At 31.1% G+C, this 14,625-nt stretch overlaps 1 protein-coding gene across 1 annotated transcript; it reads left to right on the top strand.

Annotated features, from left to right (window-relative positions):
- The first annotated feature begins 7,372 nt into the window (after nucleotides 1-7,372).
- LOC146937624 (uncharacterized) lies at nucleotides 7,373-12,321 on the top strand. Its single transcript, XM_085751844.1, has 2 exons — nucleotides 7,373-10,119; nucleotides 11,801-12,321. The coding sequence occupies exons 1-2, from the start codon at nucleotides 7,428-7,430 to the stop codon at nucleotides 12,112-12,114; spliced, it is 3,006 nt and encodes a 1,001-aa protein (XP_085607970.1). The 5' UTR covers nucleotides 7,373-7,427; the 3' UTR covers nucleotides 12,115-12,321.
- The last annotated feature ends 2,304 nt before the right edge of the window (nucleotides 12,322-14,625 follow it).

Raw genomic sequence — 14,625 nt, 5'->3', positions numbered from 1 at the left:
TGTACTATCAAAATGGGTGAAATAGTTTTATTCTATAATATTGGTTGCTGTATAGTTGTTATTGGTTGATGGCTTTGATTTAACTTTAGCAAGAAAAAATCTTGAAACTTATTAGTTTTGATTTTACATATAAATTTTCTTGAAATAGTTTTATTCTTCAAAAAGAAAAGTTCTTTGACTTGTATAATTATCATATTTTTATTTATTTATTTTCTTGTTAAAATCCTGACGAATTTAACATTGAAGCATCCCTGAAGGAATGCTTAGACAATGAATGTATTTTATGATAGAATATTGCTATTTACAGCGACAGATTATCCCACGAATCATTCACGAGCAATTGTTCACTTAGTATATTTCTTAAATCATACCCCACCACCTCCTTGTTTCCGCATCAGAAGAGGTTTAATTGGTTTATTGTGTTTCTAGATGATTTTGGGACAACATCTATCGGGTTCAATAGCGGTGCTCATTATGATATAGTTATCGAAGAACTATTTTGTTCTTTTAATATTAAAGCATCCCTGAAGGATTGCTCAAAGAACGAATAAATAATTTAACATCAAGCATTCGTAAATATATTGAAGATCAAAAGAATTGTTCTTGAAGGATTGCAAACAATCAAATTTTTATCATTGTTTATGAAGGTTTGAGATATATGTAGTTCTTGAAGAACTAAATATTTAATATCAAGCATCCTCGAATGATGGGAAATATCATGATCTTACTTGGTGTTGATAGATTTATGGTTGAATATAAGATATATTTTACCTTTGTGTTCTTTAAAAAAAAAAATTGAAGAGTTACACATTAAGAATGTAACAAAATTCTCGAAAAATTAATTTTTTATTTTAAGGATCCCTGAAGGATCGCTCAAATAAAGAAGTTTCTTGATAATTGTTTATGAAGATTTGGAATATAGCTCCTGAAGAACTAAAATTTAATATTAAATCATCCTTGAATGATTGCAAAATTGTGATTTTACTTGCTTATTGTTCATAGTGGTTTGTGGAGTTCTTGACCACAATTCAAATATATAAGATCTATTTGATCTTAATATAAATTCTATCAAAAGATTTAAAAAAAAAATCAATTAAATATCTCCATATTACGAGATATACTTTGGCAAGACCGATTGGGTTATCCCGGGTCTATTATGATGCAGAAACTAGTTGAAAAAAATGGATATATATTGAAGAGCCAGAAGATTCTTCAATCTAGTAACTATCGTGTATTACTAGCTCCCAAAGAAAGTTGACAATTTAAAAGAATGAGTCTCTCACTTATATAAGGTGATATTTAAATTAATACATTGATCATGTGAATCATTTGAATATTATATGATTTGAATTGATGCATCAACTAAATGATCACATGTATATTCACAACCAGAAGCTTGTGAGATAATTATGTCAACAATTTGACTAAGAGTTTATTTTCTGAACTTTTCAGAAAGCATTTGATAAGTATCATTCGTCAGTTGAAATTGACATTGAACAGCTCGTAGCATATGCTCCTAAAAATGGACTTGAAGATCCATTCTTTAGACGTCTAAAATTAATTGATTGATACTTATGACACCATACCTTAGCTTATAAACTTTAGTTTGGTTATGAGACCATATTTTATAAACTCTATTTTGGGATTCAATAATCTTGTATGTTGAGATATTGATTTGTATCGAGCGAACACATTACTATATTTAAGTTCTCCCTTTAATCTATCATTGGTTTTAGGTTAACAACCTAATATTTCTCATCCAAGTGGATTTTGGATGTGTTGTGTATATCACAATTGCTCCAATATAATACACTAAGATAAATCTTGAAAGAATAATGGAAAAATATATTTGATATGAATCTTCATCTATCATTAATTACGCTGAGCCAACTTATTTACAGTCCAGTAGGCTGATTATCAATTGATGGATTAGTTTTCCCAATATTAGGGGGAGATGATAAGTAGCTGAAAATGTGAACCGAAAGGTCAAATAAATTATTTGAAACAAAATATTATTGTCTCATCTTGATCCTCAGAATATAACTTATTTGCAAAGTTAAATAAATCAAATATCAACTGCTAATGCTCCAAATAAAATAGATGTCTTTGTCGGATAATCTAATATGCAAATGAGTCTCAACCGTGCCTGAAGCATGGTAGATCAATTGGTTCCAAATATAAATAGCATCGAATAAGAAAATGAGCTTAAAGGAATGATAACCCAAACAAGGATATAGAAACTCTAAAAGATTTTTCTGACATAATTGATTTTTCAGTTCTAGAAGAACTAATCATGTACCTGAAACTTATGAAATATTAATAAATTATGTCATGAATGAAAGACCTCAATGGAATGAGATAGAACCGAAATGAAGTCAACGTTGATGTGTTTTTGCATATAATATAGCGCTATATGTGATAAGTAATAATGAGGATCATGAGTTAAAGTCTATTAATGTTATAGATAATGAAAATATTTACAAATGAAAAGTAACAATTCTAGTGAAATCAAACTCGCTTCATAAAGCAGAATTTGTTTAGACTTGTAGTCCGCACACTTGAAGGTGTGAAGTTAAATGAGTATATATGATTTTTTGCATGAAAATGGAATTGGTGTGGTAATATATATATATATATATATATATATATATATATATATATATATATATATATATATATATAGTTTGATATGTTCACCTGAAGTGAATAGGTAAATGTCTACCATTTATTTTTAAGAGACATATATTCTTTAAATACATATTCACCTGAAGTGAATTCAAGAACTTTTTCATACTTGATTAAGTTTAGTAGCACATGAAAGACTCAAATCATATGAAAGATGTGTTACAATTTATTTATATGGCTCACTTGATAGTGAAATATGAAACTCCCTGAAGGATTTCATTTGCGTAATACATACTATCAAAATTATTGAAAAGATGATATCATTTGTCCATTTTAAGGATATGGAAATGAATTTCTTATAATCGATTTTATGATAATCGTATAAATATTATTAGAACTCCTGAATAGATTCTATAATTTGTTATATAAAGGTCAATATGAACAAATCTAGTTGATTATGTAATAGAATGATTGTGATGTCACTTGATGTGAGTAAAGATCATGTGCTCAAGAAAATTGTGAACAATTTGAATTGGTCAGATATTGCAGCAAAGTCAAGCATACAATTTGTATCTTAAAAAACAACAATATCATTCGATCATTTGAAAATGTAAGTAAGTGGATTATGCTATTTATTAAGGATTATGATTTCACTCATACAAGAAACTTGTGGTTTTCTAAGTTTATAAGAAGATTCTTTCTACAACTCAATATGAAGACAATATCTCAAGGACTGTTTATTTGGAGAAGATCATGGAGATATACCATATCTTTCTACATAGTCACCATCAAGTATAGATATAAAAGATTATTTGACCTTTCTCGTCTCATATAATTGTCTTTATGAGCGGGAGACACAAATGTGTTCTGCACTCTTTTCCCCTTAACCATGGTTTTATCCCATTGGGTTTTCTTGGTAAGGTTTTTAACGAGGCAAATTATGACACAAAAGGATGGTGTACTCTTTTTCCTTCATTGAATTTTTTCCCACCGGATTTTTTTTAGTAAGGTTTTAACGAGGCATATCCTGATGGACATCCAAGGGAAGTGTTATGAATAATTAACTTGGTTGATGTCCATCCTTAGTCTTCCACCTTCCTATAACTCCCACAAGTGAATGGATGGTTAGTGGTCCTTAATTACATTCACTTGCTCATATTGTATCCTAGGACTCATATTTAGTGTAAAGACATACTTGAGAAACAATATAATATACTCTTTTGTTATCTCTTTATCGTTTTCTCTCTACTCTTCTATGTTGTACAATATCTTGCAATATTTTACATTAATTTCATAACAATTAGCTTTATCCATATTGGAATAAACAAGTGATAAATATCTCTTCTTGTATTTTCAAAAGAAACAGAAAGTGTACCCCCAAAGTACTTGTTTTTTCAGTGGCGCGATGCCAAAAATGGGCCCAAAAAACCCATCACCCAAAACAATGCAGAGTATTGATCATCAAAAGATGGGACCAACATGCTCAGCAATCAATTCCCCAACTATTATGCTTTGTCTTGAAGCATATAGATCATGCCAAGCTCAAGTCACTGCCAATCTGCCATGGCTGATAGTGGCATTGACCCATTTGAATTATTGGCAATACTCATGGTATATTACTAAAGTGTGTATATATAACTATATAAAAGGGTCCCATTGAGAGTTTGAAGGGGAAATGGGAGAAGGTTTTGGGGGAAGAGTGAGGAGAGAAGAGGAAACATAGATAAACTTTCACTTTATTTGAGAATGTTTATGATTAAATAAATTAATATATTTTTAACTTTTAAGTTTTTTTCTACAAGAAATATCACATTTAAGTTGAAAGATTATAATTTCTTTGCTACTGTAAAAGAAAGTTCATTTAGTCCTTCCATTTTTCTTTCCTCCTTCCTATTTTTAAAAATAATGTTAATAAAATATCACCTAAAATTAATATTGTCTCAACAAATATTAAATTGATTGACTTTATCATTAATTGAAAAATGAATATGTATTAAAATTATTATATTAATTAATAAGTTATTGTGTTTTAGATCATTGAAAAATAAAAATTTTATTAAAATTTAGTAATTTGACTAAAATAAAAATACTATTATGATGAGCTTTAAAAAGAACTTATCTTACAATTCATCTTAGCCTTCTCTCCTCGTGAGGAATGCTAACAACACGCATTTTAACAGGCACTCTCTAACACATTCTTTTTTATTGGTTAAAATTCATATGACTCCCACCAAATCATATGGGTCCCATATAAATTTGGTAGGTCAATTGCAAAAGTGTGTGTTAAAATATGTAGTTAACATTTCTCCTCGTACAATACCTATGTCCATGCAACACTAATGGTATAAATGGAATAGATTGAAATGATGGTTCCCGACATCATTTTAAAAAATAATCAATGGTTTGTGTTTTATTGTTTTCACGTTTTGGGTGAAAAAATTGATAGTGATAGTGATAGGGTGAAAAACATGCAGTAATAATGCGTAATGCAGAGCGTGCTCATTTCGTACCGTATTCATGTACAAGAAAAATTACAAGGAATGGAGGGTCCAATGGGGCCAAAGGTATCAACCTAAACTTTTTATTTTTCACATTTACATTTACATTTATTTTTAAACTTTTAAATTAGGGTTTTGTTAGAAGCCACCCATGAAGGTGTCTTTTAGCAATCTACACCTTAAGGTGTGATTTCCACTTTTTAGTTATAACTATGTTAAAAGACACCTTCATAAAAATTAGTTGGTGTCTTTTAGCAAATGCTCATAGAATAACTTGCTAAAAGACACCTTCATAAAAGGTGTCTTCTAGCAAAACTCTTTAAATTAATACTTGACAATTGAAGCAATGTAATCATTCATGAAGAAACTCTTTTAAGGAGTTGTTTCTCTTCACCAAAAGACATATTTTCTCTATAGCATCAAATGACATAAGTTTCTCTATAATACTTGTATGTCAGAATTCTATTGAAAATAATACTAAATCATTCTTTCTTTTCTCTAGTGTACGAGGAAAATTGACAGAACTTTATACAGTAAACTACCATATTGGTCGATACACTTGATGTGAATCGAACCTAAAGGTTGATGAGTCCCACACACACCTTGGGATTAATATACACACTTCATCATGTTCATCTTCATCTTCTTATTGATCAAGTTATTGCAGCAGATCCCGACACCGATTCTAACGCATCATGAAATAAAGACACTAAAAGAATAATACAACCTATTGCGTTGTTATCAGATTATTGAAGTAGTAACATGTTAGAAATATCGCTATTATTTGAATTTTAATTGATACAAGATTGGTATGAACTAATGCTCTTCTAGTGATGCACTTTCTTAGTGTCATTCTTATACGAAAAAGGAAAATTATTCACGTGCAAATATTTGTGATTTGGTATTCCTTTTCTCGTATAATATTTTTGTGAGTTCTTCATTACCATCACACACTGCTTGAATAAGTTATGTAAGTAGATGATAAAAGGGTTGGATACAACAACTCTCCACTTGGATCTTAGCATTTGGTATTAAGTGAGTTTCGCCACTAGTTTATTTAAAAAGAAAAAAATAATAGTGGAACCACTTATACAAATTTGTATATGAAATTTGCATTGAAATTTAAGAAATGTAACCCATTTAGGTTGGTCTGGCTCTGTTGACTTAAAATCTTGAAATGCGGTCTCATATTTGATTCTCTAATATCAATTTTAGGTGAGTTAATTCAACTTTCTAAAAATTTTAATTCCCATGATATAATATATACATATCCTAATGCATTCATGTTTTGTCTCAATAATGAATTTTCCAAGAGCAATTGTTTAGCTTTAATGAAACTTTAGCAAGATAATAAGCTCATCATTTCACATGTCTTGATCGTCATATAGCAACTTATCCAATTGCTTCTTTCTGTATTTTGGGAATCGGTTGTATTATTCTTTTAAAAAATTCATCTTTTAAACAATGGTATTTTTTGTGAACCTAATATCTTTACGCGCAAGTGCAAAGACTAACCTTAAACAATGTTTCGTATTGAAGTTTTTTAGATGAAAAAAATGTGGTTGTCTAATAGAGAGCAGAATCTCCACTATAAATTGTCAACTAGATTATCCGAAAAGATTAAACATCAACTAAAGTTGATGGATAGTTCGCACCGATAACACGATGATAAAAGATTGATGATAGATTTCATTTTTTATGTCTGCTGATTATTTAATTTTTTTCTACAAGTACGATATATATCTCTTCCCCACCCCCTCACTTTAGTAAACCAGAAATAAAAATAATTGAGGTGCATTAAGCTGGCCTAAAACTCTTTCTTATTGAACCTTTTTTTTCCCCATGATTGATGCTTAAAAATATCCATTCATGATTTAATCATACATCTCTTCATCTGCATGAATGAAGATTCCAAATCTGAATCAACTTCCATGTTGGTCGTTGGACCCTATGAATTCAGTTTATAAATCAAATTAGAAAAAAAAGCAAAAACAAAAGAAAAAGGAAAAGACCAATGGTGAAACACTTAAAATGGTCTCATAAATTGACACAAAAGCAACACACATATTAATTGTGTGATGAACCTGTCTGTGGTTATACATAATTTTATGTCCAAACACACTTACTTGCTTTTGCTTTTTCTTTTTAAAAAAGCTAAAGTGGACACCAAAGTAGTGTTTGTGAAAGAGAAAAAAGAAAAAAAGATGAAAAAGAAATATAACATTGGATGCTACCTCTCATATCTCTCTATCTTTTGTATCTTCAAGTGTATATTCATATTCACTATAACTAAGTTCAACTTTCATGACATGTTATTTTATTTTGTCTAAACAAATTCTCTCAAAAAAAAAAAAAAAAATGGCCACTCCTCTCATTTTCTACCTTCTACTTGTTTCCTTCACTAGTTTTCCTTCAATTTCTTCACTTCAACTTTCTTTGAAAACTCAAGCTTCAATCTTAGTTTCAATGAAACAAGATTTTGAACCTTCTTCTAACACTTCTTTAAGTAGTTGGAACATGTCTAACTACATGTCACTTTGTACTTGGTATGGAATTCAATGTGACCATACAAACATGTCTATAGTTTCACTTGATATTTCAAATTTAAACATTTCAGGTTCATTTTCACCTTTCATCACAAAACTCCACAACCTTGTAAATGTTTCAATCCAAGGTAATAGCTTCTATGGTGAGTTTCCAACTGAAATTCACAAGCTACAAAGTTTGAAATGCCTCAACATATCAAACAATATGTTTAGTGGAAACTTGAGTTGGGAATTCAACAAATTGAAAGAGCTTGAAGTGTTGGATATTTACAACAATGGTTTCAATGGTTCACTTCCTCATGGTGTTACTCAGGTTTCAAGTCTCAAGCATTTGAATTTTGGAGGGAATTACTTTTCTGGAAAAATTCCTACAAGTTATGGAGAAATGAAACAGCTCAATTTTTTGTCTCTTGCTGGAAATGATTTAAGTGGTTTTTTACCTAGTGAGCTTGGAAACTTAACTAGTTTGGAAAATCTTTATTTAGGTTATTTCAATCAATTTGATGGTGGAGTTCCAAAAGAGTTTGGTAAGTTGATTAATTTGGTTCATTTAGACCTAGCAAGTTGTTTTTTGAAAGGTTCAATTCCACATGAGTTAGGTCAACTTAACAAGCTAGATACACTTTTCATGCAAAAAAATCAACTCACTGGTTTTATTCCACCTGAATTAGGTAATTTGAGTAGATTGAATGCTCTTGATTTATCACTCAATAACCTAACAGGAGGAATTCCGAACGAATTCTCGAACCTTCTACAACTTTCTCTTTTGAACTTGTTTATCAACAAGTTTCACGGCGAAATTCCTGATTTCATTTCCGAGCTTCCTAAATTGGAAGTTCTTAAGCTTTGGAGGAATAACTTTACTGGAGTTATTCCTTCGAAGCTAGGTCAGAATGGAAGATTAACCGAGGTTGATTTGTCGACAAATAAACTCACTGGAATATTGCCAAAATCACTTTGCTTTGGGAAGAGACTAAAGATTTTGATCTTGCTTAACAACTTTTTGTTTGGTTCTTTGCCTAATGATCTTGGTCAATGCTACACACTCCAAAGAGTTAGAATTGGTCAAAACTATTTGACTGGTTCAATTCCACATGGTTTTCTTTACTTACCAAATCTATCTCTTTTGGAACTACAGAACAATTATCTCAGTGGTGTGATTCCACAACAAACACATAAAAACAAAACCTCCAAATTAGAACAATGTAATCTATCAAACAATAGGTTATCAGGTTCTTTACCAACCTCAATTGGAAATTTTCCAAATTTGCAAACTCTTCAACTTAGTGGAAACAGATTCTCAGGTGAAATTCCATCAGATATAGGAAAACTCAAAAATATTCTCAAATTAGATATAAGCAGCAACAACTTTTCAGGTACTATTCCAAGAGAAATAGGTAAATGTACCTTACTAACTTATTTGGATTTGAGTCAAAACCAATTTTCAGGTCCTATTCCAATTCAACTTGCTCAAATTCATATACTAAACCATCTTAATGTCTCATGGAATCACTTAAACCAAAGCCTTCCTAAGGAGCTAGGAGCCTTAAAGGGCTTAACTTCAGCAGATTTCTCTCACAATAACTTCTCCGGTTCGATACCAGAAGGAGGACAATTCTCAACTTTTAAGCCAAATTCCTTTGAAGGTAATCCTCAACTATGTGGTTATGTGTTGGTTGAGTTCAATCCATGCAAAGTTTCTTCAACAGATGAATCGGAATCTCAACAAAAGAACGGTTCGAGAAACAGTTTCCCTGGAAAGTTTAAGTTGCTTTTCGCGTTGGCGTTATTGTTATGTTCGTTGGTTTTTGTAACTTTAGCTATCATGAAGAGTAGAAAATCGAGGAGGAATCATTCAAGTTCATGGAAATTAACAGCATTTCAGAAGATGGAATATGGAAGTGAAGAAATCATAGGTTGCATAAAGGAAAGCAATGTGATAGGAAGAGGTGGAGCAGGTGTTGTGTACAAAGGAACAATGCCAAATGGAGATGAAATTGCTGTGAAGAAATTATTAGGAATCAACAAAGGAAATTCTTCTTCTCATGCTGATAATGGCTTTTCGGCCGAAATTAAGACATTAGGTAGAATCAGACACAGGTATATTGTTAGGTTGGTTGCATTTTGTACAAACAAAGAAACAAATTTGCTTGTTTATGATTATATGGAAAATGGTAGCCTTGGTGAAGTTTTGCATGGGAAAAGAGGTGAGTTTTTGAAATGGGATGTTAGGTTGAAAATTGCTGTTGAAGCTGCTAAAGGACTATGTTATTTGCATCATGATTGTTCACCTTTGATCATTCATAGAGATGTTAAGTCAAATAATATATTGTTGAACTCTGAATTTGAGGCTCATGTTGCTGATTTTGGACTTGCTAAGTTCTTGCAAGATAATGGGAATTCAGAATGCATGTCTTCTATTGCTGGTTCTTATGGATATATTGCTCCAGGTACATACTTTAATACAAAATTCTCAAATATATAAAATCATTTTCTTTAGTTTGAAAGATGCTTAGAATTTTTTTATTGACATTGCATAGGATCGCAATTGCATTGCATTGCAGTGTAGAGACATAGAAAATCTTGATGTTGCGGTTAGATAGGTCGCGAAACTTTCTATTTGAAACCTTGATGCTTAGTGTACTTCGCAATTAGTTTGAAAGATGTTTGGCAAGGTTTCAAAACTAGGTCATGACGTTGTGATCCCTGATATTGTGAATCACGATAATAACTGTTGAAGCTATCTCAATTGCAGTCATAAGCTATCTCAATTGCAGTCATACCACGATCTTTGATATTGAGAATTGCAGTTAAGTGTGGTCAACGCAGTTTCAATCGCGATCGCATTATGTCCATATTGATGTGAAAAACATTTATGATATAGTCTAGATTGTTGCAAACTTTTTTAAAACCTTCATACTTAGTACATTAACACTTCAATAGATTTAAATACTCTACCTTAATCTAATTGGTCAGCATCATTAACTTGAAGTTTAGGAAACATCTTTACCTAGCTCCCTTAGAAAAGAAAAAGAAAAAAACAGAAATATGTATGTATGTTTGGATTGATACTAAGTTTGTCAAAATTGCAGAAGTTCAAAAGTATAGTTTTTGATAAAATCGCGACGAATCGTTGTGGCTCATCGCGAAGAATCACCGTGGTTTATCGTGATTCAGCTAACCTTGCTCTCACCTTCAATTCAAACATGTATAGGACACCATTGTTGAGATTATGACAACTGAGATGAGTAAAAATACTAACGTGCTACAAAAAGCAAGATAATTTCAGGGTCTTTTGTTTTCAAATTCAACAGTCAAATTCAAATATTCATAGCAAAAAGTACCATGGGATAAATACAAGTATACTTTACATATATTTTTGTGTTAAAAAATATACTTCTTTTACATGGATCACTCTTTTTGTGGGACCACATTGTCAGGCACCATGTACATGGATTCCTAAAATGAGTAAGCAAAGGCTCCACTAACACAACACAAAGGAAATTCCATTTGCTTTTTTCTCACGCTAATTGAATATTGTGCTTTTGCTTGCATGCCTTGAAAGATGAAACTGCAAGATCTAATCACACCCATCCTTTTTTGACCATCACCCCTTATCACATTCATAACAAAAAAAAAAAAATGTAGTACTTTTTTTCCATCAAAGTTTTGCTTTAGGATCTATAAGATTCACTTTCTCAAAACCCCAGGAAAAATATTTAAAAAAAAAAATGAACTTATAGGCACAAAAAACAACTAGGATATCTCTAAACACATTTAATTTGATACTAATAAACCTTTTTCCATTGTTCATCTATAGAATATAATTGTTCTAGTCTTTAGTACGAATTTGGACTCCTTGCATTAGGAAATACACGCATTAAGAACATTATTAAGTTATCGTGATTGTTGATGTGAGATCGGTTGGTTCAAATTACACCTTCGAGAAAGATTAATTAATATGTAACACATTTAATGCATGGAATCCGAATCCCTTTCATACATTGTTTTTAGCAGCAATACACTTCTTTTCATGTTGTGTTTGAAATATCGTCTAGCGTAAGTTGTAAAAGCTAGTATAATTTTGTTTGTATTATTATTTTACTGATTTTCATTAATTTATGTTTGCAGAATATGCATACACATTGAAAGTTGATGAGAAAAGTGATGTGTATAGTTTTGGAGTGGTGCTGCTAGAACTCATCACAGGGAAAAGGCCAGTGGGGGATTTTGAGGAAGAAGGTTTAGACATTGTTCAATGGACCAAAATGAAAACTAATTGGAACAAAGATATGGTGATGAAGATCCTTGATGAGAGGCTACCTCAAATTCCTTTAGATGAAGCAAAACAAGTGTTTTTTGTGGCAATGTTATGTGTTCATGAACATAGTGTGGAGAGACCAACCATGAGGGAAGTGGTTGAGATGCTTGCACAAGCAAAGTAACAATACATATTTCAAATGCAGCAAATTTTTTTTTTTGTGTGTGTGTAAATTGCGTATATTATGCGCTTAATTACAGAGACTAATATCTCGAATCGGGAAGTGCCGGTTCAAATGCAGTGATCTAGAAAAGGAAGAAAAAAAAGGACAAGATAAAACAAGGGTCGAAGTCTATAACTATATATACTACTATAAATAGCTTTGTGTTTATGTTTTGGGTTGGTTAATTAGAAGGTATTAATATTTCAAAATTAGTTTGTCATTAATTTTGATGTTTTTTTTTTTTTGTGTGGGACTTTCATCTTATTAGCACCCAATTTTGTAGGGGAGCAAAAGACTTACATTTGTTAGGCACACTTCAAATAGTAATGTATGATTGATGTTAAAATGGGAATATCGTGATTAACTTGTTGATCATACAATTGAAGTCTTTTGCTGATGAGAATATCATGGCTGGTGTTAAAATGGCCTTGAAATTTCCATTACCCAATTACAAGGCCTACGCATAGTGTGGCCTCCTAATAATCTTGTTGATGTGGAATATCATGGTTAAACGTTTTTCATGTTACTAGTGATATAGGAACAAGTTGTATGTGAAGTTGTCTAAAACAAATAATATGAATCATTAGAGTACTTTCTCTTCAGTGGCGGAGCCAGGATTTTCATAGAGCTTGGGCGAAAAAATTACCGCAGCGCAAATTCACATGTATATATATATATATATATATATATATATATATATATATATATATATATCGAAATAAAAGAAGTTCATTATTTTTTCAACAAAAGTACAATTTGAAATAAGAGAGATGAAATATAATCTTTCACGGATGTTGTCAACACCGACAATATCAAAGCCAACTCAATGAGGTTTGTTGGGGGTATACATATTCAGTAGATTATTTGGGTTCGCGGTACATTCGGTTCAAATATACTAATCGATACATTATTAATGAAAACAATTATTTAGGAAAATAATTATTTACTTACAAACATTAAAGTACACGAGCAAAAATATTACTCTATCCGGTCCTATTTATAAAAAACAATTTACTTTTTAGATTAATTGAATAACTACTGTATATGGTCTATATTCTAAACCAAATACATAAATTATTCAATGTATCTAAAAAGTCAATTATTTCTTGTAAATAAGACCGATTGAGGTAACATTAATGTAAATAATTCCTTTCAAGAAAAAAAAAAACCTTAGATGGTTTTTCTTTGCAAATGTATTAGTGATCAAGAAGTATACGGATAGATTACTCAAAAAAGAAGTATACGGATAGTGTTTTAAAAACAAAGAGTCTTATTATTCCAAAAAAAATAAAAACTTGTTAATATTTTTTCATAACAATGTACTAGTAATTATTATTTATCGCTGTGCATGGGTAATCAAAAAGTAGGTAATATCTTTTTTAAAGGATGAAAGGCTATAAGAGTAATTGATATTTAGTAAAAAAAAAAAAATAGTGGTTAACACCGATTCTTCAGAAAACAAAATAATTAAAGTTACTTTACCAACTAGACGAATCTCTCTCTTAACTGTGCATCTTCATCTTCCTTAACACACTCCTCTCTTCTCCCCTGTTTTTTCATTATCTCTCCTTTCTTCCAACTTTCAATTGATCATATATATAATGGAAGCCAAATCTACAATATAGCCTGAATTTGCCTCTTCATAACCTCTCTCAAATTGAAATACGAATCTATTATACAACCTAATTTGCCTCCCCTGTTTTTTCATTATCTCTCTTCTCTTGACTATGATTGTGAGTTTGCCCAATATATATTTTTTTTCAAGTGTGTTAATCGGCTTTGGGTTGAACCTATTGTGAAGAAATTATCGATTGAGCCCGGGCGAGTGCCCGGGGTCGCCGGACGGTAGATCCGCCACTGTTTCTCTTGGTCTCATGTATATCTTTACTATATTTTTACCATACATAAAAGAAAATGCATAATTATACCTTTAAACAAATATGCCATAAGAATGATAAGTTGTTGATGTCATTCAAAAAGATAAGAATTATTATATTTGCTATATTGTTTTTTTTTAGAGGTATATTTGTTATATTGTTGGTGTCATTGAAAAAGATAAGTATAGTTTGTTACAATATGAGAGTATAAAATAGTTATACATATAATTTTAATCAAAATCAAATTTCATAAAAATTATTGTCCGTTATTTATACACATTAACGCATTAAAAAAATAAAATAGACGGACATATAATGTTCGTCTAAACGTTAGTGTATACAAGGACGCAGACCAACGTCATCGTCCACAAGCAAGGCCCACAATAGAGACCAATGTCATCGTCTACTAGCAGGAACCGTTAAAGTCAGTACAAAACTCTAAATAGACTAGTCCAACAAATTGTTTGCACGTAGGAGGTTTGAACAAACCGAACACACTCTTAGGTCCCAAACCTTCACCATCCGTTCAATATTTTTTTTAATTAACATGAAGCATGAGCTTTTCTGCGCATGTAGATGGCAAGAAATTCAAACT

Source organism: Medicago sativa, chromosome 3 (assembly GCF_051527215.1).
Source record: "Medicago sativa cultivar Bolivia chromosome 3, Bolivia_mono, whole genome shotgun sequence".
Classification (NCBI taxonomy): Eukaryota; Viridiplantae; Streptophyta; class Magnoliopsida; order Fabales; family Fabaceae; genus Medicago; species Medicago sativa.
The sequence above is the reverse complement of the archived record's forward strand: the minus strand, read 5'-3'. Positions and strand labels throughout refer to the sequence as shown.